At 40.2% G+C, this 25,991-nt stretch overlaps 3 protein-coding genes across 4 annotated transcripts; 1 reads left to right on the forward strand and 2 right to left on the reverse strand.

Moving 5' to 3' along the window:
- Positions 1-2: 2 nt before the first annotated feature.
- On the reverse strand, positions 3-7,578 carry nox1 (NADPH oxidase 1). Its single transcript, XM_010743069.3, has 13 exons — positions 7,432-7,578; positions 7,171-7,266; positions 6,969-7,079; positions 6,374-6,458; positions 4,889-5,034; positions 3,830-4,023; positions 3,614-3,737; positions 3,406-3,498; positions 3,081-3,322; positions 1,957-2,119; positions 1,606-1,752; positions 1,374-1,498; positions 3-1,082 (listed from the first exon to the last, which is right to left on the reverse strand). Exons 1-13 carry the CDS (start codon positions 7,474-7,476, stop codon positions 956-958), a joined length of 1,698 nt encoding a protein of 565 aa, XP_010741371.2. The 5' UTR covers positions 7,477-7,578; the 3' UTR covers positions 3-955.
- Positions 7,579-7,841: 263 nt separating this feature from the next.
- xkrx (XK related X-linked) lies at positions 7,842-22,904 on the reverse strand. Its single transcript, XM_010743070.3, has 4 exons — positions 22,821-22,904; positions 15,429-16,388; positions 9,931-10,193; positions 7,842-9,458 (listed from the first exon to the last, which is right to left on the reverse strand). The coding sequence occupies exons 2-4, from the start codon at positions 15,782-15,784 to the stop codon at positions 8,623-8,625; spliced, it is 1,455 nt and encodes a 484-aa protein (XP_010741372.1). The 5' UTR covers positions 15,785-16,388; positions 22,821-22,904; the 3' UTR covers positions 7,842-8,622.
- Positions 20,135-25,102, forward strand: arl13a (ADP-ribosylation factor-like 13A). Of its 2 annotated transcripts, none has more exons than XM_027282005.1 (10): positions 20,135-20,228; positions 22,141-22,257; positions 22,683-22,753; positions 22,845-23,097; positions 23,241-23,346; positions 23,465-23,670; positions 23,800-23,908; positions 24,063-24,327; positions 24,416-24,532; positions 24,614-25,102. In XM_027282005.1, the coding sequence occupies exons 1-10, from the start codon at positions 20,209-20,211 to the stop codon at positions 24,628-24,630; spliced, it is 1,281 nt and encodes a 426-aa protein (XP_027137806.1). In that variant the 5' UTR covers positions 20,135-20,208; the 3' UTR covers positions 24,631-25,102. The 2 variants fall into 2 exon arrangements, with proteins under 2 accessions (XP_027137806.1, XP_010741373.3); XM_010743071.3 differs by having other exon boundaries at positions 24,634-25,102.
- The last annotated feature ends 889 nt before the right edge of the window (positions 25,103-25,991 follow it).

Below are 25,991 nucleotides of genomic sequence, written 5' to 3' on the forward strand. Positions count from 1 at the left end.
GAGTGCTTTCATTTATTTATTAAGTCTGGAATTGTATAGAAGAAAGATGCAGAATAACATGAAATATTAATGTCTAAGCATCAGTTCTTCCATGTCCTCAGATGACTCCAGGCTACGTGACTGGTTGTCTTCCTCCTTGTTTACCGTCTTCTTACTCTGATAAGGAAATGCCAGCAATTTCTGACAGCTCGTCATAAACCACTGTTTCCAAGAAACCTGTCCACAAGATTATCAGTTTTACCCTGTAGCTTAATCACATTTATTATATACATATTTCAAGAACACCGTGGTTATTTACAGTGTTTTGATGAACTAATTTATATCGATGACAGTTCTCAAGAATAACATTAACAAATTACAGCTTCTTATACACGATGACTGGCTGCTTTACTTTTATCTTGCATGACTGTAAACTGAATCTTTTTGGTTCGGGGCTGTTAGTTGCGTTAAACAAGAAATTCAGCATACTGAAAATTTAATTTACAAATGATGAATAAGAAAAAACAGAACATTCAACTGTGTACTTCAAATATTAATCTGTCTAATGAACTAACTGCGAGTGTACTACAGAGACAAAACCTCTTGACCTCCCTGTAACAGTAAAATACTTTGATTGTTTCAGGCCATAAGGAACTACGGGGGCTTTACCAGAAAAGCAGCTTTAAATCAATGATAGAATGAGTACACACACCTGAGTGTAACTGACTGTAGAGATCATGAGTCATAGTGGATTATGAAGTCTAAGTATAGCTTCTTCATGGATGAAAAGGTGTGAGGAAAGAAAGTCAGACCCTGAGTAATGCTGCTAAAATAACAAATGCCCTTTATCAGTGTGCAGTACAGTGGGACAGACCCAGGTAGTGTTACAAGTTGTCAGGTGTCTTTGTCACGTATTGTCTTAAAATAATAGTCCTTGAAAAAAAAGCTTGAATGCTTTGCTGTTTTTGTTTTTCACTCAGAAGTTCTCCTTGTTGAAGTAAAATTTGGTCTTGCGAGGATCCACGTCTGAGTATTTGGCACATTTCTTGGCCAGGACTTTGGCCAGAGCTTCGGGACCACATAAGAAGGTTCCCACCACAGACCTGAAAACATTAGAAAAAACAAAACAAAGCTTGAAGTGTTAAATTTCAAAAAGACTGAAGGATTTCAATGGTGAATCTACAGCCGTGCAAGTGTCTCTGTGTTGATGTTCAGCAGGTTTTAGTTTAGCCTTTTTGCATGCTAATTGGAGCTTAACACAAAGTACAGCTGAGGCTGATGGGCATGTCAATAATCCACCTGATGATAACGATGAATGAACCAGTAAGACAATTCATCCTGAGGGAGGCGTGAATATTTATGAATGACTAGAGTCAGGACTCAGATCATCTTACGTGGGGTTCTCTTTGCGGACTTGTTCAAACTCCTTGTCCCAAGCAGGTCTGCCGTAGTAGGTTTTCTGTTTGAGCCCAGTGATCACATCTTTGTCCTGATCAGAGTGAACCATCACGTGATCAGCCTGTTACAAAATGAAGAGGGGGAAAGGGTGGGGACTTTAGTCACACTCAGGCACTGTGGACTTTAGTCTGTGCCTTGAGCAATACGAGGACTGATTCACAAACATACATGGCTTTGATCCCATCTGGTCAGATAGAGTTTATAGGTGAGGAAATCCCCCATGCCTCTCTCCTCCATCTCTTTCTCCAGAACCTGTAGGAGGTCAGCAAACCATTCGAAGGCGTGCGTCTCCCGACACAGCCAATAGAAGTAGATCTGAAACCAGGAAGCAGATGCCAGCATGTTAGACAATGACCCTCCGATAAAAGAGCTGGCAATGCTGCGTGTCATGTGTGGGTGTATTGTGAAAACACTCTATTGTCTTTATGTAAAAAGATATCAGTCAAGCGCAGCACGGTGAATTGGATATAGACATTTAAATGTCAGAGGCAGACTGGTCGGGACACGGCGAGTTGTTACCTTTCTGGTACGCAGTTTAGGGTTGGAGTCTTTGAACTTGTACCAGATGGACTTGAGGATGGAGGCGAAGGGGGTGACTCCGATGCCGGCACCGACCAGCATGCTAACCTCATAGTCAAATACATCCTCACTGGCTGTGCCAAAGGGCCCATCCACACCCATCCTGAAGAAAAGCAATAAATCACATGTAGGTTTAGGTTGCTGACAAAATGGTACTAATTTATACAACACTATAGTGTCAACTGTATCATCAAAACAGAGAAATAAGACTAATAAATTAATCACATATGCTGGTTTTGACCATGATGATGGTTGAAAACATCCATTCATACACATAAGACAGAACACAAAGCCTTACGGTGTCATACGGGCTTTAAAAGTGAATGTGTGCAAGTCTGCATGGAGCTCTACAAGCAGTGACTTAATGCTTAGATTTAACAGGGTTTCAAAGTTCATGCCTTTCAGTTCCCATAAGATTGTTTTTAAAAGAGGGAGGGGGATTTATTTTTGACTTTAGTAATCGCACAGACAGTAGATTCCTGAGTGCTGTCATCATGGACGTATTATTAGAAATACTGAGATGTAGAGTTTCTCCCAAAAAAGGGCAAAAATGTTTTAATAATAACTCCAAATTTGTTTTGTGAACAGTTGGATCTTTGTGCACATATAATAACAATAAATAATAAAGGCCGTAAGTGTCCTCTGTGGTTCAAAATGTTTATTCACAGAGTTAATCTCTAATAAATTATCTAATAAATTATAATCATGTATCACTTTATATTAGAGGATATTTGTATCATTTGTGTCTTTGCACATTCCTCCACAGCTCTTTTCATTTTAAAATCATATTTATTTCTTCTAGTACTTCATTTTTTTTCTTTTTTTTTTAATTACTTTTGTGTTTGATTTGCACCAAACACAAAAGTAATTCCTTGAATGTTGAAAACCTACTTAGCAATAAACCAGATTTGATTTGCATACACTCACAACAATGATTATTACAAACCGTTTTATAGGAGACAATATGTTTGTTTGTAGATTCTTTATGAATAAAAGCTGCTCAGAGGACCAACAACCGCCTCTTCAATCAGATCAGTGGGTAAAAAAAAGAGAGAAATGCTCACTTGGGTCCCTGTGCTCCTTCTGGTAGATTCTGCATGATCTCGATGAGTTTGTCAGTCCAGTCGCCGGCCGAGCGGATGTGGACGCTGAAGAAGTCCTCCTCTGGGGCAGAGGTCATGGTGAAAGGGTGCCACTCCAGCTGAGAGATGGCTGGGCAGTTGAGGAAGACGTACTGACCCACCTCCATTTTGAAACCGTTTTTTACCAGCTGCAGCTCCAGCACCTTGGAGGGCCGCATCACAATCTGAAAATAAATAAAACAAAGCGATTAAAGTCACTGTAAAATAACCAGTGGAACAACTCCGATGAATCGTGAATCGAACATACCCTCCTGTATGTGACTGCCTGCATGTAACGAATGAAACGCAGCAGACGTTCACAAACGTACAGAACCATTGGACCGATCACCCACATCCAAGTCTGAAAGAAAAAGATAGGGTAGGTACAGACACTGAATGACTTTTATTTGTACTGAACACGAGCTGTGAAGAGATCTTGACTTGTGCAGCTGTTTTGAAGTGAAAAAACGACAAACCTGTGGGAACCCTCCAGCAAACTTAGGGATGGGACACTCAGGAATCCGTCCCCAGTCAGCAGGGCGGTCTTTACAGAAGGTAAAGTTATGTGGTGGTTCACTCTGTTGACTCCTCACAATGCGCCTAAAAATGAGACAGACGGGTGAAACCTGTTTGCAATAACAACAACAACATAGCTCCATTTAAAGAAAAGAAAGTTGAAACCTTTCGCTTACCCAGCTCCGTGAAAGACAAGACCAGCGAAGAAGATGATGAAGAGATGGTGGGTGTACCAGAAGACTTCAAAGTAGCTGCGTCTGATGACCTCCATGGAGGAGGTGATGATGAGGATGAGGGCCAGAGTGATGATGACCCCTGTGAGACCAGCGATGGTGGTGAAGACAAAGTATGTTGGAATCTGCTGCGGATCCTGAGATACAAGAAGAAGAAGGAGAGAGTGACGAAGTGGACGCATGAGCTTCTTGTTTACAAGAAAATAGGGTTGAGACAGATATGGTGAGATCAAAGAATGCACCATCTTTAACCATGTTGGCTTGGCTCAATGACGGTTGCTACGTCCGCCACTTCAAGATGGAAATATCTCAACAGATTCGTTACAAACATTCACGTCCTGTTCAGGATTAATTGCAATAACTTTTGTGATCACATGACTCTCCATCTAGCGCCACCATCAGGTCAACATTTCAATTTGTCCAATGCTTTGGTTTATGACTAAATATCTGCACCAACACCACATTAGCTTCAGTGTGCCTTTGTGTTTGGTGTTGATTTGCAAACGCTGGCACGCTGACACGTTGAACGACAATGGTAAACGCGGTAAACATTACACCTGCTAAACTTGTTAGCGCGTTCGCTTTGTCACTGTGCTTATGTTGGCATATTGAGGTTAGCATCCAGCTCAAAGCATTGCTGTGGTTAGAGACTCTTAGTCTGGTTAATTATGTGCATATGCAAAATTAACATGTAGATAAGGGCAGTGTACTTAAATGGAATCTCGAGGTACTAGTGTTTTGTAGAAGTAATTTCACTTTGGAAAACTTTCTATTTGAACTCAACTATAATTTAGATGAGCAAAATAAAATAACATTTTCACTGCGCAACGTAAAACATTTTCTTGTTTCAAGTAATGTGAAAATTTTCATTTTTCTTAGTTTCAAATCAAACAAACAAACAAACAAAACACGAAAGCAAGAAACGAAAACCCAACAAATTGGAGATATAAATGAATTTCCTGTCACCACATTTGTCTTATTTCATTAGTTTAATAAACCTACAAGGTTTGTTATGCGGATTGGGTTCAGGTAGGTGGTGTTTTCTCCGTCCTCCAGGTTGGACAGAGCAGTGCTGAGTTCATCATAAATTCCTTGTCTGCTGTTGTTGTACCACTCCACGTTCAACAAATGGGCGATCATATGAACAGCTGTCAGGACACAGAGAAGAGACACATTACTGCTGCTGCTGTATTTTACACACATCCATGAGTTTCATAAAATCAGCAGTACTTTTAAGCTTTGAAAATGTTGGATTTAAAATGTTTGAGCTCTCCCCTTAGTCAAGATTTCTGCTTATCTTTGAGCAGATAGGAGAAAATACACCATTAGTCAATATTTATTTTAGTCTTTGTTTGCCTCCCCCACCAAAATGTTGCCATGATCTGAACATTTTGACCTGGGTGTGTATTTATCTGTTTGTCTGTGTTAGAAAGAAATATAGTAAGGTGGAACAATTTGTGTCACATTTGTAAAGAGAAGACATCGGTTTTAGAATAAAGTAAATATTTTCCATTTCGCAGCACCATCAGGAAGGACTTTATTTCTTCTTTGAGTAGGAGTCTTTCTTGAGAAAATACAATTTTCTGATAAACCCTGATAAGAGTCTGGTTGGACAAGTTTGCACAGTTGAGAAATAAACCACCAGAATTGCACCACACATTGTTTAAAAAAGCCTTTGAAGAATGTACCAGGGGTGTCCAAACTTTTTTTTTTTTTTTTTTTAAAAAGGGCCAGATTTGACAGTGTGAAGATGCCCGGGACCAATACTTTTAAAAATGAAAGAATTGGGGGAGAGGGGGCCCCGTGCACAGAGGCCACAGTCCTCGCTGCAGCTGGCCCCGGCTTGAATTCTGCACCGGATGGCCCCCTACTGCGTGTCATCCCCCTTTCTCTGTCCCCTGCTTCCTGTCTATTTTCAGCTGTCCTATCATTAAAGGCATAAAGGCCAAAAAAAAAAATAATAATAAAAGTTACATACAAATGCACTGTTCTGTAACAATTTTGTTTTCATTGTCAATTAAAATTTAAAATTTAAAATTAAATGAAAAAAAAAAAAGACAATGTAATCTAATCTAAGCCAATCAGGTGTAAACAAATCTAAAAAAACACTTCTTCCTTTCTTTCACATCTAAAGTCAGATAACAAAGAATAAATTGTATGGAATACGTTAAACTTGCATGAAGTTTATACAAATCTGAACCTCATGTTCATTCTAAAAATGCCTTATTATGAGTAATACAAAATCTGTTCACAGTTAAGTTAAAAAATCTGACTGTGGCTCGTGAGTGGCCCCCAGGCCATACTTTGGACTCCCCTGGAATATACAGTTTTGTACTGTTTTATAGCCGGTAAAAAAATTGCATACACATAAACTCTAATCCAAACTTAAATGTTGGTTAAGAATTTATGTTTATAATTTAACCAATTCCTAATTTTCTTCTTTAAACAAAAGTGAAGACTGAACAGGAACTTCTTGCATAAATTCACCTGTCATCAGGCCGATCATGTACGCCACCAGCTTGTGGAAACTCAGATTTTTGTCCAGTTGTTTCCTCACTGATCTGCCACAACACTACAAAAAATAAGGAGACAAAGGAAACACAGGTCATATCTCCAAAGCTATTACATAAACCAACCTGACATTTGCTTGTTAAGGAAGGTTAGGGCTGGGGTGGTAATGAAAAATGTGAGTGATTGGTTGGATTTTTCAGCCAGTAAAAACACAACTCCTAATACTCATTTTTCTTTGACCAATTAAATGTGTTGAACACACTGAGATGCAGCTTAAGAGTCCTTTGCAAAAAACAATTAAAAAAAGTTAAAGCAAACATAAACAACAACATTAAATAAGTAACATTGAAATAGATCTTAAATTATTCAAAAATATTACTAAAAGATGTTTAAAAAGTATATAAAATATCAAAAAAAGAGTGTGAAGATATGACTTGTTTATATGATTGTTTTTTCTCGAGCAGTCAAACTAGTTTGTATGACTTGGCAAGAATTTCCCCACCTGTAAAGGATAAAAGCAGTGTATTCAGTGCACCTCGCCCTGCTCTAACAGGAAACATCATCATCCTACCATTAAGGAGCCTCGAAACAGAGACAGCAGGTTTCTGCATACTGGGAGGAGGATCAACAAGCAGTTAAAGTTGAGGACAGCAGCCGGAGCTCTGGCCCAGGCCAAGGCAGACTGAAATACAAATATAGATATATATATGTGTGAACTCATAGGAGTCTAAGTGTAATATTAATTATTTAAAACATTTATTAACTTTACTCACCCCTAAAAGATGGCGCGTGTAGAAAAACTGATCCCCCAAATCGTAGAAGAAGTAAAACCAGACGAAAAGGAAGATGTTGATGGCCATCCAGACCACCTGCAAACACAGCCGGGGTCATGCTTCCGTCACAACATTTGAAAGAGAAAGCATTTCAATCCGAATTTGTCTCTTTTGCACTGAAGGCGCAGGAATTTGGGTATGTTCAATCCACTTTGCCATTTGAGAGTTTGAATTCCTAACATGTAACTATTAAGAACTCACCAGTATGAAGGCTGTAAGTCCATTGTTGATAATCCAGTTACCCATGTTGAGCACTCTAACTCACAGCAGCTTCCCCGCATCCTCTGCCTGTGCTTTGGGTCTTATACCCTCCTGTCTGGACTCCTCCCCTCTTCACAGGTGTGCACATGAGACACAAGCAAACAGGTTGATGAGATGACATTGTCAAGGAAGTTTCCTCCTGAAGCTGTATGACCACATTCCTACCTGCTGGAAAGTTTGGAAATACAAGTATAGACTGTAGGAATGAGGAAGTGCCTGTTATGCAATCCAGGAGATTTTCCTCTGAAAGATGTGTTTTATGATATAAATAGTTTTATTGTTTACGAGACACGGATGAGTCATGTTTTTTTTATTATAGAACAAATGAATGCAAAAGGTAATGTGCAGACATATTTTATTTAAGTTTCAAGTAAAACAGTAGTCATCAAGGCACTGAACAAAGAAACAAGATGAAACATTAAAAAAAAAAAAGGCAAACTGTGAAAGTGCTAAGCTAAATCATTTTCAGTTTTGTTAATGTTAAATAATATTTTAGCCAAACAAAAACCTGTTTTTTTTAACAAGCCAACCAGATTGGACAGTGAACAACACAGGGAACTCATGACAGCAGGTTTATGCAGTTGGGTATGAGGAAGATAAATTCTTTTTCCTGCCCTCCTGCTTTTAGTCTGTTTAGTGCAGATGTGAACATGTGCAAACATGGGCATTCATTGTGTTAAACTCGTGAGGGGAAGTAAACTAGGGGTGTCCTTGCTCAAGTCTTTCGGGCACTTCGGACACACTTGGCACTTTTCCCGCACACCTGGGTCAGTCATTGTTCATGATCCACCACTGCTCTCTCAACACGCCCTTTGTGGATCGCCGCATATCTCGGCATGTTACATTCTTTGGTATACTGGGGCCTTGTGGTGCCCTCAAGTGTACGCAATAAAGATGTCAGGAGTTAACCAAAATCCCTCTCAGAACCATGAACGAGTAAAGTTTTGTGCACTTAAAAAAAAAAAAAAAAAAAGCAACCCAAGTTCTCCAATGTCTCCAATATGTCACCTCGCTTGCTCGTGTTCAAGGACTCAAGGTCTTGTTCAGCAGAGCGAGGACCTTGCAGGCAGCGCCAGCTGGGATGCATTTCTACATTAACTATGAGTTTGTTTGTTTAATACAAAGCCACTTTCAGGCTGCATCCGTCATGTCTTCAATGATAGCCGTCTCCCGCTCTCCGTTTTGAGGGTTCAGCAGCTCCAGTGGCTCGTCCGGCACCAACACCATGGTGGCAGCGGTGGAGTATGAGGGTGGCAGCTTTTGTCCTCCACCTCTTGGTCCCCTTCTTTTTTTAAGGCAGCAGACGCAGTGCAGGCAGTCGTGCACGTTGTACTTGAAGAGGCGTCTACAGGGGTGGCAGAACTGATAGAAAAGCAGCATGAAGAGCACAGCCAGGCTGTAGCAGATCAGCAGCTGGACGGCCAGCAGCGGCGCACACACGTACTCGTAGAAGTCCGACTTGTGGTAGTACCAGAGTGCAATGAGCACAAAGTTCTCAACAAAGCGTCCGCAGTAGTACATGGCCAGGCGGCCCCAATGCTGCTTCCTCTCGATGAGCTCTCGGTGGGTGAGGTCCAGCTGCACTGCCGACCAGCAGAAGACGTTGATGCAGGCATACAGCAACGTGAACATGCTCAGCACCACTATGGTGCCCAGCTTAGAGAAGTTTTTCTCCACATCCTGAGTGAGAGAGCCTTTCCTGGCCCAGAACTCGGCCCACGGGAGGAAGAAGAAGAAGAGCAGGTTAGCCATGCCGACTAGGATCACCCAGTGTGTGAGCGCTGTACTGAAGAGGACCAGAGCTGTGACCCTGGTGGCAATCTCCAACCCTCTCCACACGATCATGCACAGGTAGGCCACAGGGCGCAACCGCACCTTGTAGTCATCGTATCTGATCTGGATGGCCAGAACGCTGCAGACAAGAGCCCCGTATATGACGGAGATCAGGGTGATGATCATCAGAGTCACTGTGGAAACAAACCAAAGTTATCTGTTATGCTTTAAAAAGATCAACACATCTCTGCATTAATGGTCTCAAGTACAGAGCACTCCTTGCTTATAAGTCTTATCATCATCAACATAACGTAATCAAAATATGCACTTTACAGAGCTGCTAACATGGCTGTAGACTCTCGGTCTTGTTTTAATAGAAATCCTGATTATTTTACACCGATTTTAACTTTTAATGTCTTCCACAAACCTCCCGCTTTTTTATCTGATAGCTTCAGAAAACCAAAACATTTTCTTAGCCACTGGCTTGTTCATAAATGTGGAGGAAAATACAGAAAATAAAAAGGACTTACTAAGGTTTATAAGAGGTTATTTAAAATCTTCCACCAGTTTCATTTGCACAGTATTAATTGCAGATGATGAGTCATAGTTTTAAAACAGCTGCCAACCTCAAACATGCACAAACATTCACCCCTTAATCATGCTTACATCTTGCAGGGAGGATGAAGTATTTCTCCTGGATGGTGGCGTACAGCTGGAGTGTCAATTGAGGCGTGGAGCCCAGGAAAGCCTGGATCACGGCAGTGCGTTTGAAGGCGTTTCTGTGAGTGGCCAAGGTGCGCTCTGATTGGCCGATTTCCCACTCCATGGGTGTCCCATGTCCCTTTTTCAGACTGATCTTCCTGGAAATGGTGACGTAAGGCTCCTCCTTCCTACCCGCCTTGTAATAGACGACCAAGGCCTCGACGCACCTGAGGACGTAATAGGAGAGTGGCCGTGAGTGTAATAATAGTTTGACCCCAACAGAGGGCAGTGCGGTGTTAAAGTTACAGGGAAAAAACACAGTGGGGTGTCATGTTTTTGTGGGTTTTAACATTAAACATCATAGTGTGAATATGTGCGGCAACAGTAGGAGTAGAATAAAGCAAAGCATCAGTTAAATATCAGCAGCTTGTTGCTGCAGCTTGCTTTCCAGTCCAGGAAATTATAAAATTAGACATTTAGATGTCACGGACACTGATCTAAGAAATCTTTTTACTTATGTAAGCGATCCATCATCAACAACTTTCTTTGTGAATCACAGCTAAACAAACGCAAACACTACACTGGGAATCCAGCAGAGGTCAGCCAGAAAACAGAGAGCGCCCTTCCCTGAGGGCAAATATACACACTGAGAGTATCTGGGTGTGGTGCCCTGAACGTTTGCAAGGTAAATGCTCCCAGTGTTCAGTCGCAGGGTGGAAATCAACACGATTCGTGAATGTTTTTGCAGTGCAAGAGGTTTCTGTAAAGGAACGACAGACTCACTTTAAAGAATACATATAATATATAAGAATATTAGGACTTATTATTGACAATTTGAATTTCTTCACCTTAAGAAATAATTGTAATCCTGCTTGAAGTGAAACAAAAATTTCAAAACCAAATGTTCAAGCTGCAAAACCACCTGAACTGGAAGTACAAGGTTTCCACCTCTCAACCACAATACAGCAGCAGCAATACAAACCCTGAATGATACTCACTGCTGCACATCTGCGTTCAACACACATTCCTCTAAGGATTCCCACTGCAGCACTAAATCTCACATCACTGTGCTGGAATGTTATCTTTTGCTCCAAAAACTTCAGAAAGACTGAGAATCCCACATGACTCTCTATTTCTTCATGGTTAAACGCATGTGCTGTCTTGACATACCAGAGTCAGAAGACATTTTTAGAGACTGTAGCTTCAGCTGCTACTCGCGGAGAAACTGTACTCTCTACTTTGCAAATACGACACGGTGTCAAGCTTCCACGCGAGTCCCTGCTTGACCCAAACGCTAGAGGCTGGCAGGGCAAATTTTGTCGTTATCTCTAAACCAGCATGCACACACATTTAAAGGTATAACTCCAGAGTGATAGCCACAAAAAGATGACGGGTCATTTAGCTGTAGTGTATAAAGACTAGAGTAACAGCGAAGGGACAAAAACCTGATTTACTGACATCCTTTTCCTGGAAATCTGGCAGCACAGTGGGCTAAGGACGCAGTGTGAGGGCACTGAACTCGAGCCAGCGAGCACTTAGGATTCTGTAAAGCGAGTGAGAGGCAGACTGAATTTCATTTAAGGGAGGAAAAAAAAAAACCCCAACAGCATTACTGATGAATGCATTAGCCAGGAGAATCAATATGGTGGCTTCCTAGGCAGCGTCTTATGGGATTTATTAGGAGGAAACGCAGACCACTGCCCTGTATTTGCAGTCTAAACATGCAGTCCATGAGTGAACATCTCAGTATGGTGTGACAAACATCGCATGAAAGAAGAGGAACTAGTTTTAAAAAACATGAAATCACATTCCTGAGACAGGAATTGCTTCAGATTACCACATCCGGTTCATCAGACTCAGGAGTGTCAAACACAAACACGCACAACACAAAGACGGTCTACATGCTGAGACTGGTCAAAGCTTACAGTGATTAGAATGTTTTCATCCCTGTTTCAGGAGCAGGAAAGGAAACAAGTCAAGACAAGATTCATCCTCAACCAGATAACCCGACCCCCACGTCTGAAGTTGCTATTTTGACCGTGTGGATACTCTGTCATTATTTTCTGGGTCGACTCAGCCAAAAGATTCTTAAAAGACAAAAACAGTTTTCTGTATTTGCAGTTATCTGTAGTTGCAGCTCTACTTCTGATAGCAGACATGTTATGCAATTACACCGTCCCTGAGTCACACAGGAAATCTCCTATCTGTGCCAAGAAGAACCCGTTTACAGCGGTGGCACATCTTAAAATAAAACTGAAGAACTGAGCTCAGAACAGAAGAGAATGAAATGTTCTGTAATGAACAGCCTGAGCATTTGTTTTCTAGGCTTGCTGCCGCATTAAAAAACACGCATGAGAGATGTTACAGCTCAGTGTAACAGATGGTAGCTGCACAGAGTGTTCGCAAAGCTCGCATTAGAGATGCAGTTGGCATGGACGTACTGGCTCACTGCGATATTACGTGTACAGGAACATTAATAAGTGTGTGTAGATGACAGATAACCGCTGCTTTGGGCTTTTGGCAGCCTACTTTTTTTCCCCTAGCGAGACAACCCAGGAGAGTTTACTGTAACTCACCACAGTGTCAGTCAGGCAGCTACTTTCTCCAGACTGGAATGTAAACTATTGGTTGGACTGTAATGAGCGCACTCCAGATTATGAATATTACTGATTTTGGTGATCCTCTGACTTTTCTTCTAGCTCCATCAATTTAAGCATGTTAGAACACAGATGAGCATTCAGCTCAGTGAAGCTGTAGTTGTGTTATTCCACATGTCTTCATTCTCTAAACCCATTAACTACATTACCCACAATGCAAGTCAGTGTAGTCATAGATTCAGAGGGGTGTTATTATGCTTGCTGTGGTCAATGAAGCTGGTAGCCCCAAACCTCAAGAAAAGCTGAGGTGCAGGTGACGTCACTTAAGTCAAGTCATAGACTTTGTGCAGCTCAGACCTGTACTCAGACACTGATTTGTAAAATCAAGGAGTTCATCTTATTTATATACAGACTAACAAGATTTTTGAAGGTGAAACTGATTAAAAAACAAAAAAAGTGCCAACAAGTAAGTAAAATATTTATCAAATTTATTGTCTGTCTCCACCATCAATCAAGCTAACAATGAAACTATGTCATTGACATTAAAAAAAGATTAAAAAAATGCAAATTCAGATGTCAATGTGCTTCCTGTTGACTCACTCTTGCTTCAGATTGAAATAGACTCCTGAACTGTAGGTGGTCTCCTGCGATGACGTGTGGCTTTATCTCCGCTGTGTTAATATATAATAATAGACCTGTGCCTGACCTTGGTCCAGTTAACTGTGAGAAGTGAAAAGCTGCACAGAGCGTCCGTACATGTGTTACAATGTCCTGATGAACTTTGGTTCAAAAAGGTGTCTATCACAACTGTTAGAGCAGGAATTATGTGAGCCTTGCACTGTTTTCTGTAAAGACACCGAGTTTTAGCTGCACTACATTACACAGTGGATAAACTCAGACCAACTGATTCAGCAGTGCAGATAAGATCATTTCCTGTCTTCTGAATGACATTACTATCGACTGTCTGTGTTCCTCTGTAGTTTCCTTTTATGTGCAGTTTTAAAATGTGTTAGACTATTTTAGTCTGCACTGAAAGCTGAGCGCAGAATCGAGATAGCTGTATGCCTTTTAACAACCCTTTGTTCTGATAATCATTCTTCCTGTGGCAGTTAACCTGCATGGAGCTGAAGGTAAAGGTGGAATTTCTTGTCCTATTAAAGAAACACACCCTTTAATTACCTTACATAGCCCTGTAAAGTGAGAGCAGTCCCACAGGGCTCACTGTTGACAAATCAAAGTTCAAGGAAGGTAAGAAAGAATGAAGAGTAGATTTGAATTTCAGAGAACTCCGCCTACCTGAGACACGGTTCGTCAAACAGGTCTCTCACCTGAGAACAACTGACACTGACGTTCAAAGTGGCAGCTTATAAACACCTCCCTCAACAAGGATGTTGAATTACCAACACTGCATCTTTTAGAGGTACTCTTATTTGCTGCTTCTTCTAAATCTGTGTTGCCGTGTCGCTTTTCCACTGCTTTCATTTCCAGAAATAAAATCAAGATGTATTTTTTCTAGAAGCCTTTCCGGCAAACATCTGCAACCCCCTTCTGACCTCTCTCTGCTTGAGCCAGCCAGGGCCCGATCAGCAGTCTGACTGGTCTGAAACACACAGGCCTCTGGGCGCCACAATCCTGAGATGAGGTCATACAAACGAGTGACAAGTAAACAATGTGAATGATGTGTTATTGGGGTGGGTGCTGGCTCTGCAAAGTCATTTGACCGACTGGTCTCTAGTGACTGGACTGCAGGGGCTTCAGCAGAGGATTTGACCACACTATCAAAGAAGACTTCAAATGAAAAGAAGCTCAGGACTCTATCAATAGTCAACACTTGACATGATGTGGGAGGCTTTCCATCTGGAGTATGAGTCAGTGAATGACTGTCAAGTTTTGCAGTTCTCATTTAGTGCCAAAAAAAGGAGCTTCAGGCTGTCAGAACGATGCAACAGAAGAACCTAATCATAAAATTCAGTTGATCAACTGCGACAGATCGATGCCAAGTGACCAATTTAATAAGTCAGTCATAATTAGAGCTGCAACTAACAAGTATTTTTAAGACTGATTAATTGTTTAGTCTGTGAAAAGCCAAAAATAGAAAAAAAGTGCAAATCTTCAGTTTATAATGATATATGATGAAGAAAAGCAACAAATCTTCTAATTTCAGAGGCTGGAATCAGAGAATATTTGGAATATTCCCAGTGTTTTTCCATAAGATAATAATGAACGCTCTTTATCAATTGTCTAATCGATCAATAGTTTCAGCTCTAAGCAGTATCCTACATTTAATCTAATAACTTGGCTCCATAATCATAAATGTATGCTGCATCATGTTGGCTCTCAGAGACCCTATGCGGTGCTTTAATGCACTCAAAGACTTTTAGTTTGTATCCGATTAACTGTACTGCACTGTAAACGGAAGTTGCCTGTGCAGTAAGATGGACAGACGATTAAAAATAAAACAATTTATATATATGCTTACTATTTTGTCTTTAAAGTGTCAGAAAATGATTTTAAAAAATTTTCAATCTTCAGGTTTCTTGTTTTGTTGGACCAGCAATCAAAATATGCAAAGATATTAAAATGTTTTATCATTTATATGAAAGAAAAGTGACAAATCTTCACATCTGAGAAGCTGGAACCAGCAAATGTTTGGTATTTTTCTTTTAAGAAATGACTAAAACCATACTTTACCTTACTTTACTCTCATAAAATTGGCACTTTGTGAAGGTTTACTGGCGTTTTTGGATGTTTTGCATCTGCCTGACTGAAAGGCTGGATAAACACACTATGTTGTGAAGGAGGGTGATTTGTAGTGACCTATCCTTGAATATGCCACCACCACCACCACCACTCACCCTGACCTACCTGATGACAGGTCCGAGCAGCAGCAGGTGCAGGAACAGGACCAGAGGCCGGTCCCGACCCAGATCTCTGTGGATGAATGTCAGCGTGAGCTGAATGAGCACGGCGGGCACCAGCATGAAGGCGATGGTGAAGCCCATCCAGATGACATCCTCGGTCTTCTGGTAATAGCTGCAGAGGACGGCGGCGGTGACGAACTCTGCGCAGTACAGCACGGTGGCCAGCACGACGCTGAGGGGCGCACGGACCCGGCTCTGATTGACCACCAGCATGACTCCGTTCTCCATCACAGAGGAGCACTCCTGCGGGTCTATGTCCGAGATGTCCCTCTCCTGCTCCTCCATGGCTACTTCGCACATCTCGTTATTGAGTTTTAGGTCGGCAGAGGACGTCGGCGTTAATCTGACCTGGTTGTTGCCAAACTGTGCTAGAAAAACATCACTTTTTAAAATCACCTCTCCTGATCCGTCGTCTCCTCCAACTTTTCCACCAAGCTGATCATCGCTGGTGTCACATTGTGTTTCGCTTTACACCTCGGCTGTGCAGCCACTCACTCGCCACCTCCTTAAAGCTGTTGTTTTATTGTCTGATGCGCCGTCACCACCCTGTTGACACCAGGCGCAAACGCCTCACTGCCTGCAGTGATACACGCCGCGCCGTCCGGAAAGTTCACACTCGTCATGCACCCCGATCAAAACAAAAACTCATCGTCCGAGCTGGGAGTTCATCTGTAGCTTTAACTTTGAATCGTCAGCGCGTTGTCCGTGGTTCAAAACACACCGAGGTTTTCCTCCGAAGGCTGACAGCTTGCTGAAGGAGGTTTGGGTGTCTCCGTGTCGGCATACTCGGTGTGGTTGCTGGCAGGTCGTGTTTCCAGCCTTTTCATACGCTGCCAGTGCGACTGCTGCTGCGGCAAGTCAGCCACAAACACTCGGGGCGATACAGGAAATGATGGGCGGCTGCCTTCAAATTAAGAGAGATGAAAGCTAAGATATAAAATAAAGCTTTTGTCATCATTGGAGACATTTGTGACCTCGGGATTTATTGTGAAACAAATACACACACACATAAAAGACAAGAAATTATGCAAAAATCATGGCTATTCTGGTATTAAAGGTCCAGTGTGTAAGATTTATTATTAGTATTTATTAGCAGGAATAGAATACAACATTCATTTGTATGTTTTCATTGGTGTATAATCACCTGAAAATAAAAAAAAATGTGTTTTCGTTGTCTTAAAATGAGCCCATAATATCTACAGTGAGAGTGGGTCCTCTTCCACGGAGTCCGCCATTTCGAACCACCATTTTTGTAGCAGCTCAGACAAACTACAACTACACATATCTAAATATGTCCTTTTACTTTTCATGTGGCAGCCAGAATTTTTCTTGGAGCTTGGAAGGAGACGGGGAGAATATTAATTTTGTTGCAATATGCAAAACATGCTACTAAATCCTACACACTGGACCTTTAAATATACATCGGAAAAATAAAATACTGTGTTTTAGTGAAGTGAAACAAACAAAATAAAGTAAAATAGAGTTATACAAAAGCAAATAATGAAATAAAGGGAGTGTAAAGTAAAAGTGCATTAAGAAATTCAAGGTATCAGTTGCAATAATCCAAATTACAAGCAGTGAATGAACAGAAAAATACAGTATGGATTAAAATAGATTAGAAAACATTTGTTATGTCAACAAACAAAGCAACAGGGTGATCTATAATTACTGCTGCTGCTGCTACACTGAGAAATGAACTGTAGTTTTATTACATGCAGTATTTGTCCTATCCTGATCGAAGCACTGTACTGTAGAAGGGCGGGCACAGAGAGAGAGATCAGTTTCTCTGCACTTCCATTTTTAGTTTCCACCAACAGGGTGGACTTGGCCTTGTTATAGTGACCTGGGAGTGAACAGGTGCACCAAACACATAAACACACAGACTGAAACAGCTACTTAAACTTCACTCTATCTTCTCATCCGCGTTTTTCACAGACATTTCTTCATTATATTACTTCTTTGTTAAGACTGCATGGGCATTAGAGAACAATGAGATGTTTGCTCAACTACCCAAACACTCAAAACTATGCAAACAAAGATTATCTGTTTGAAAGCTGCACGAGAAGCGCACAATCTGTAGTGGCATATCTAATATTTCCATCACAAAACGGTTGCCTGCGTTGTGTTGTCTGTAACTTCTTTGAAAGTGCGTTAACCTCCAGTATAGTAGATTCCTTCGAATACAAAACAACAGAGGGCGTGTGAACTGTTGTGGTGTAGTTTTAACGCAGCTCGTCCCAAACATGCCAACCTCTTCCTGCCTAATCAGATCTCATCTAAATCAGTGACATCAGCATGGCATTGTGAAGGGGGTCGACACAGCATACCAAGGCGTGTCATTACTAATGCATGTGTTTGGCAAAGGACTGGTTTGGGTCAGTGACTTCAGACCGCAGAGGCTGCATGCTCTGTGGAGCCAAAGGCAGGTGGAAGACAGAAACCTCCTCACAGAGCAAGCACTAAACATGTCATGTATACAGTGTTACCAGCCAATCAGGTCAGTGAAAGGGTACACTGCTTATCTGTGTTTCAGACTGAAACAAACTATTCTTTCTGCGTTTGTCTTTGACCTTTCATTAAAGGGACAGTTTGACATGAGGAGACTGATGTCGCTCTCATACGTGCATGGTAAATATAAGGCTACAGTCAGGCGATGGTTATCTTAGCTTAGCAAAAAGACTGGTAACAGGGAAACAGATAGCCTGGCTCTGTCTGAAGGTAACAAAATCTACCTATCTGCACCTCTAAAGCTCTCAAATTAACATAATATATTATATAGTCATTTAATTAATCAAAACCAAAAAACAAAGTAACAATTTTCCATTTTATGCAGGTTATGTTTTTAGTCAGTCACTTCCTAGGGCACATGACACTTTGTAAAACCACTATGTGTCTTTATTGCACTTCTGTTTTTGAAACATGTGAACAAACCAGGCAAATTAGTCATTTTTAGGAGCTGGTAGGCTGTTTTTTGTGACCTTTGGCTAAGCTTGGCAAATCATCTCCTGACTGTAGTTTCATATTTATTGTACAGACGTGACAATGGTTTTGATCTTCTGAACTCTAGCCTGTATTAAAGTATTCTTTCAGTGTTATTATTTTATAGCTGGAGCTCTAAAGTAGCCTGGCTGTAATCCAGACTGCAAAATCAGCAGTCGAAGGTCTTTGCAATGTGTGGAAGAAGAGGAGCAGATGGGGGTGTGGTCCTCAGCTGCTGCTGTTTTTGTACTCTGTGTGTGTGTGTGTGTGTGTGTGTGTGTGTGTGTGTGTGTGTGTCAGTGTTAGCTGACAGGGCTGTGGTCAGAGACTGGGATGAGTCTACTCAGCAGAGGAGGCCAGAGCCTGATTTGACGTTAGTGTAATAACATAATGAGATGAGGCCTGCACACTGCTCCAGGTCTTCACTTAATTTCATTATAGCTGCAGAAGCTCTGCTCCTCAGTCCACTGTCTATTTCTGTAAGATTTTTTTTTTCATGAACAATAAGATATGAAGTAATAGATGCGGTGGACTGATATTTATAGAGGCTGTAAATCAAAAATATGTACGTTCAGCTGAGAGTAGAGTAGAGATGTAGCTGCAGTGGAAATTCATCTTAGCTTGCCTGACAAGCCTGACTAAAAAACAGAGCCGCTATATTATTTACAGAGATTTTAAGATGCTCAGCAACCTTTGGGAATGAAAACAGATCCTGTTAATATGAGGCCACCTAGTGGCTAACACTGCATTACATTAAATGTATCGGCTTAGATTAATTATTGTATTAATACCATTACATAATATGTAGATCCTCTACATGTTAAAAGGAACAAACTTTACACTAGAAAATGTATATTTACTGTCATCTACACACATATATAGTTATACTGATCTTTTCTAACAGAAATTTAAATCTTTGTGTATGAAATTTGCTGTCATATATAAACTTAGACTCTAGATTTTCTCTTTAATATCAAAACTGAACTGGCTGAATGATCATTTTATTATTTTAACTGTCAGGAAAACAACAATAAATGTTTATTTAATTAAACATATGTTGGTCATATGTTAAATAGGCACCATAAAAGTACTGACAAAAAATTGACACATTTTATAAAATTGAGGGGCACAACTAAATAAATATGCACATAATAGCATACTACAGACTCAGCAATAACACAAATCATAAACACACTAACATGTTAGTAAGCTACCATCATGTTAACATTGTTATTTGTGAAATTACCAGCACACTGCAACTAATCCAGTCAAAATATACCCATAGTATATGTCTATAGTCAGTTTTATTTCCAATTATTCTTGCAAAAATTGTTGCATGTTTATATTGTAGTGTGACACCTCTGAGTCATCATCAATTATGATGTCATTAGCTCCATAGGTGACTAAAGTTGTGCAGGTTAAGTCTGTCTAATCGCTCCGCATGCTACCACTTTCAGACTTTAACAGGAACCTGAGATCACAGCGTGTCACAGATCACACCATGAGACACTTTTAGTTCTCCTGGGCGGATATATGCATCTTTGTTTGGTGTAGTTAAAGAAGAACCACGCCATCCAATTAGATTAGCGATTGGCTCAGATGGCTCTGGGATTGGTTGAAGAGCCAATACAACATTTTCCAGGTTGTTCCTCCCACATGGGGTGACCAAGGGCTTAGTCTGAGCCTGATTAGTTTTGTAGCTGTGGGTACGAAATGTTAGCACAGACGAGCACCCAAACAAATGCATGGCCATCGACTTACTTCTGTAAGTATTCTTTAAATTTCTCCTAGTTTATTAAATTCTACAAATCTGTCATTTAGTGATATGGAGCACTAGTAATTTAGAGTCCACTGAGTTTGAAATGCTTTGATTTAATCCACCGGTTCACTGCATTTTACTAACAATGTGCACTGCATTGTGTGAGAAGTTATTACAGAAATAGTATTTTATTTTTATTATTATTATTTCTAGTGACCACAAATTAATTAATACTTACTGGAATTTTTATTGCTCTTTAAACTGTTTACAATTACTAGGTACTCTCTACTAGGTTTACTAGGTATTCTCTGCACTTAATATTCTGCTTTCTTACTTTATTTATTCTTTCTGATATCACTAAAATTTACATGTATATTAAACTGATCATATTTACAAAGTAGGAACCAAAACAAAACGTTTAATTCTAGGTAATGAGTATTACTCCAGTATTTGTCAACAAATACAAATACTGAAAATCATTAAACTTAAACTGTGATTTGCATTGCATTAACATATTTTGCTATTTTGTAAGTATGCATTTAATATTCCCTTTCTTCAATCTTCACACAGAGCCAACCTACATATTTACATCCAGGCTTTTGTGTTAAGTACTGTGGACAGGTTCAAAACATTGTTCACTGCTGACATTATTATACTTATTTGCTCTAAGTATCTAAAACACTTTAATTTCCTATGCCTGTGAAACATAGAAAACTTACACTACAGTGGAAAAGGTGATCACCTCACCTCTTCTACAGTCAAAACAAATATGGGTCAGCTTGTTTACAGCACTATAAAAGCAGGCCGTTCCAAACTGGCTTTAGCAGATTATGGAGCCTAAACAGATGCACTGGACAAAAGACTTGAAAGATCTGCCAGTGTTTTTTTTAAAGCACATAGCCTTAGACGCACCTGTTGCATGTGCATGACAAAATTCAAGAGGACTACTCATAGTTCCAGAGTCACGGCAAAGAGCCTTTACTGGGCTCACACATCATCAGTACCAAACAAGATGATATCACGATTAGTCACTGAGGAAAATATAAGAAAATGTTGATGTTTGTAGTAAGATAATACAATTTTATTGATACCAATGCTCTTATACTATTTATATTATTGACTAACTGATTCCTGATAAATGTCTACACAGGTTTTCAGCAATTGTTTTACTATCGCTGAGTCTGAAGACAGTATATAAACTATAGAAACAATGTGTCAATGTATGTGACTCAGGTATGCAAACGCTCCACTGTTTAACCAATTTTACCATGTTTGCATTGTTTCATTTTTAGGTTTTCCTAGTCAAAGAAAATATCTGCCAAACCTGCCTGTGCAGTGTTAATGTTTTTATAACAAGATGTTTACCCTTGGGTGGGCTGCTGGGAAGTTGGAAAGCACTCGTACATTGAGTGTCAAATAAATTGCTTTCCTGGAATTTAAATCCATGTTGTGCAGAAAGATGTTTCACTGGTGCTTCCACCCTAAAATGATCATTTCACAGATGTTACATCTAACACTGCTGTAATATTTCTTTGTGAAATGAGGCCAACAGCCAGAAGAACATGCCGGCATTACTAAAAGAGACTGATAAGCCTGACATCAAATTCCAATCGATTGGACAATTTAAAACTGGTTCTTTAATATTAACTGGTGTTAATATTAAAGTGAGTTTAAGAATACTAGATTACAGCTAATTTTAAATGTAATCTTTTAGTCTGGAACTTAGAAGGAGCCACTTGGCAATCAAAACATTGCCTGGATGTCTGACCATCTGTAAAAGTCATCTAAGCTCACAAGAGACACATAGCATCTTTTTCCTGGACCTGGTCATAACTTCTAGCGACTCAACCTATTTTGTTTTTGTGTATGTGTGGGTGTGTGTTTGTGAGTCATACTAAGGTTGACCATCTGTTTGCAGATACGAGTTCCAGAGAAGATGGTGGCCACTGTGCACACCTTTCTCACCTCAAGTAAAAATGTTCAACCTGATGAGCAACTGCTGCACCTGGGTTTCCAAAATACAGGAGCCAATCAGGTACAAATAATGTGATTGTGTAATCAGTCAAAAATTGATCAGTGATGCATGTGTTGCATCTGGCAAAACCTCTATCTCAGGCTTAGGCCAACATAATCAGCCTTCTCACAGGCAACAGAAACCACACCGAAACCTCCTGGATTGACCATATTTGAACAAATAAAATCCAAATGGTGTTTTATTTGGTCATAGGAACTGGTTTGAAAATCACTGAACTTCTAAAACAGATCAAAGTTAGCAAACCAGACAAATGACAACTACATCTTTCTTTCCATTGATGGTTTTGTATTATAAGAATTTGCATGTCATGTACAGTTCAATGAAGCAAACTGGTTTCCTGGTTTCTGTTTTCTGGTTACTACTTTAGAAAAAACAGCTGTCAACTAAAGCTTCTGCAATTATTTACTGTGCACACTTCTTTGCAGGAAAGTGACCATTCTGGTTGTTGGTCTTGACAGAGCAGGGAAAACAGCCTCCATCAGAGGGCTGTTAAGAGGTAATTCAACAGTAGCTTTAAAACTGATCAATTAGTGCTCAAAGAAAAAACACAACACGTCATCTACCTGTGTTCTTCCTGTTCTTCTCAGCCCCCCATGTTGTTGAAGCAGGACCCACTCAGGGGTGCATCCGAAATGAGTTGAGAGTAGAGAACTACCTGGTCACACTGTTGGATGTGGGTGGATCAGCAGAGTCGAGAGTAGCCTGGAGGGAGCTCTATGGAGAGGCCCATGGGATCATCTTCGTGGTGGACTCCAGTGACAGGCAGAGGATAAAGGAGGTCAAAGAGGTTCTTGGTGACCTGCTGAAGCAATCAAGAGTGGCAGGAAAACCTATATTAGTGTAATCATATTCAACTTCATACATACATTACTAGTGATCTAACATCACATGTAGTGTAGACAGTGCCACCTGGTGATGAATGAAAGGAAATACTGAAATAACTGAATCCATTGTAACTTTGGCCTGTGCTGAAACCCTTTTAGGTTGGCTAACAAACAGGACAAAATGAACGCTTTGCTGGGAAGTGAGCTGATTGAGATTCTTTCACTGGAGAAGCTGGTCAATCAGAGCCGCTCTCTTTGCCATATTGTAAGTGTTGTTCTAAATTTTTACTAATGCAAGCTGTAGGTATTGAAACAGACCAGACAAGCTCAGACATTTATAGACACAGGTAGACTAAAACAGACCTTTTTCTGTTCCACCTCAGGAGTCTTGTTCAGCCTTAATGGACCTGCGACGCTGGTCGGACAGAAAGACTCTACGAGGCCTTCGCTGGTTGCTGCGTGCCGTTTGTCTGGATTACCCTGATCTGTGTACTCGTGTAGCCCAGGACAGCAAGAGGCCTCTGGAATCAAGGGAGAGGGAAAAGAACTGGAAACCAGAGAAAGTACGCAAAAAAACTAAGGGGGAAAGGTAAGAGAGACCTTAAATTCATATTTCTTTTTTACATAAATATTGTACAGACATACAAAAACATATGCATGATATTTATAATCTACACACTGAGCTTTTTATGTTATTGTTAATATTTTCTCATCTCAGAATGCGATCCAGCAAATCAGATATTCACCAGGTTCATCGGCCAAAAGACAAGGAGAAAAAGACCAAGGGTGAAGGAAAGCTGCAACCCATTCGAGACATGCTGCACAAGGTTAGGGAAACATCCTACACCAAACCAACGATTGTTTTCTTTATGAATCAATACGGCAATTATTTCTGGATTTATCGATCAGTCAGAAAATAATGAAAAATGTCCATCCACATTTCCAAATGTGGCATCTTCAAATGTCTTGTTTTGTTCACAGGAAACCACTCTGAAACAGAAGCTGAAGAAGAAGAAGTCAGTTAAGGTCAAGGAAGGTGAAAAGGATCATGTAGAAGCCAATGTTCAGGGGGAGGAAGAGGAGCGTGGCGGTAATGATGGAGTGCAAGAAAACTCTGGTCACAGAGAGAAAGCCAGCAGTGCCCTGATCACCCCGAAAAAAGGCAAAGTGAAACGCAGTACAAAGGAGAAAAAAGAGACTGTGGACGTGCCAGAATCACTTGACAATGATGAGAAAGCTCTCAAAGGTTGAAAACTATTAATAATGAGACTTTTTTGTGGGGAGGGGTATTATCTGTTTAAGAAGTGAATTCTAATATTTATTTTATCTTTTAGCTAAAGGGGAAAAGAAGAAGAAGAAGAAAGTGGTCAAAGTAAAAAGGAAGAACAAGATCAACACAGAGGAGATGCCTGGGGCTTACTCTGAACCTGTAGACCTGTCTGCAACCTTTGGTGAGCCTCATCCACTTCTTCCATCTCGAAATCAAATCAAATAACACTTTGGACGATCACCAAACCCTTCATTTTAAAAAGATGACCCTGTCTCCTGATAGATCTTTACCGAAAAGCAATACTGGCTCTGAAGGAACGTCAGGGACAGTGAGAGTGAATCCTGGTTGTGTCCTGGGACCTGAGTTTGACGATGTAGTACACCATCACACTACATCACATCACAAACGCACACACCTTTTTTTGACTGCTCTGTCTTCATCACTTTCTATAGACTCTATAGATCACTGCAGACCTGATCCCTGAACCTTTGGCGTCAATCCCACTGTGTAGTGAAGGGCAGGTCACTATAATCAAGTGATACAGAAACATTAATAATATATATAAAAAAACAAGATAAATATGTAAATATCATTATACATTTTTTAAAAAGCTTGTTGTGTACCTGGCCAAAATGTGGGAAAAGAGATTCTGTTTGTATAAAGTTATGCAATTTTGATTGTAAAAGGTGATTTTTGAACTGTATCTTTCTTTCTTTTTCTTCTTTCTATTGCTTCTTCTACTTCTTCTTTTTTTTTTGAACAGCAATGAACATTGCAATGGGCAGAGTATGGGACATTGTTGAAATAATGAACAGATCCATGAAACTGTATAATAAAAATGTTGTTACTGTTTGTCACAATTAATTTCCTATATCTGGATAAACGGTGTATTCATCAGATGGTATCACAGATATGAGTCTTTACCTGTAGCCTTACATGTATTTTGTAGACTTGTTAAGACTATAAAAAAGTATGAACTAATCATGTAGGATGAAATGTTATCTGCGGTACAGGGATATATGGATGAGTGAGATAAGATGGCTAAAGTGACCTGTCTTTTTACTTTGAACAGAACTGGTCTTAGTCTTTAAGTCTATTCAGGCCTTCATTTATTTAGAGCCATAACTCTGATTAAAAAAAAGACTACTCACTAAATACTGTTTTTAATGAAGGAATCATTTGGGACTTTCCTTCTTTAGGACCACAAACACAAATTGGGTTAGGGTCCCTCAAATGCCTAAGTCAGGCTATGTTTATATTTCTAAAGATTGTATACTCTTATTTCACAATGCTGCTGTTTAATGCCAGTTTATGGAAATCTATAAAACAGCTATTTTTTGCAAACATACTGGCACAAATGGGAATACATCTGTTTCTTTTTCTGTGCAGACAAAATGAACCCATTTGGATACTGGCTCCCTATTACCCGTGAGATTGTCCCAAATCCATACAAAGCATATAATTTTACAGTTTAAAAAATAGATTCTGATACAGGGGCATTTGTCAAAAGTAGATAATAAAGAAGGATCCATCCTAAAGGTTCAGTGTGTAGGATTTAGTGGCATCTAGCAGTGACGCTGCAGATTGCAACCCTCTCACCTTACTCTTCCTTTCATGTATGTAGCTGAAACTATGGTGGC

This window comes from Larimichthys crocea, chromosome I, assembly GCF_000972845.2.
Source record: "Larimichthys crocea isolate SSNF chromosome I, L_crocea_2.0, whole genome shotgun sequence".
Lineage (NCBI taxonomy): Eukaryota > Metazoa > Chordata > Actinopteri > Sciaenidae > Larimichthys > Larimichthys crocea.

What these genes read in the sequence shown, in the direction of transcription:
- nox1 (XM_010743069.3), bottom strand. Translation starts at nt 7,476, where the DNA reads ATGGGTAACTGGATTATCAACAATGGACTTACAGCCTTCATACTG. An exon ending in AGGCAGTCACATACAGGAGG is followed by an intron (nt 3,323 to 3,405) that starts GTATGTTCGATT and finishes ATTTATTTTCAG; the next exon opens with ATTGTGATGCGGCCCTCCAA. An exon ending in GTCCGCAAAGAGAACCCCAC is followed by an intron (nt 1,083 to 1,373) that starts GTAAGATGATCT and finishes TAATGTTTTCAG; the next exon opens with GTCTGTGGTGGGAACCTTCT.
- xkrx (XM_010743070.3), bottom strand. Translation starts at nt 15,784, where the DNA reads ATGTGCGAAGTAGCCATGGAGGAGCAGGAGAGGGACATCTCGGACATA. An exon ending in CTGCTCGGACCTGTCATCAG is followed by an intron (nt 10,194 to 15,428) that starts GTAGGTCAGGGT and finishes TTACGTCCTCAG; the next exon opens with GTGCGTCGAGGCCTTGGTCG. An exon ending in CTTCATCCTCCCTGCAAGAT is followed by an intron (nt 9,459 to 9,930) that starts GTAAGCATGATT and finishes TTGTTTCCACAG; the next exon opens with TGACTCTGATGATCATCACC.
- arl13a (XM_010743071.3), top strand. Translation starts at nt 20,209, where the DNA reads ATGGCCATCGACTTACTTCT. An exon ending in TTCGAGACATGCTGCACAAG is followed by an intron (nt 23,909 to 24,062) that starts GTTAGGGAAACA and finishes TTTTGTTCACAG; the next exon opens with GAAACCACTCTGAAACAGAA. An exon ending in TGATGAGAAAGCTCTCAAAG is followed by an intron (nt 24,328 to 24,415) that starts GTTGAAAACTAT and finishes TTTATCTTTTAG; the next exon opens with CTAAAGGGGAAAAGAAGAAG.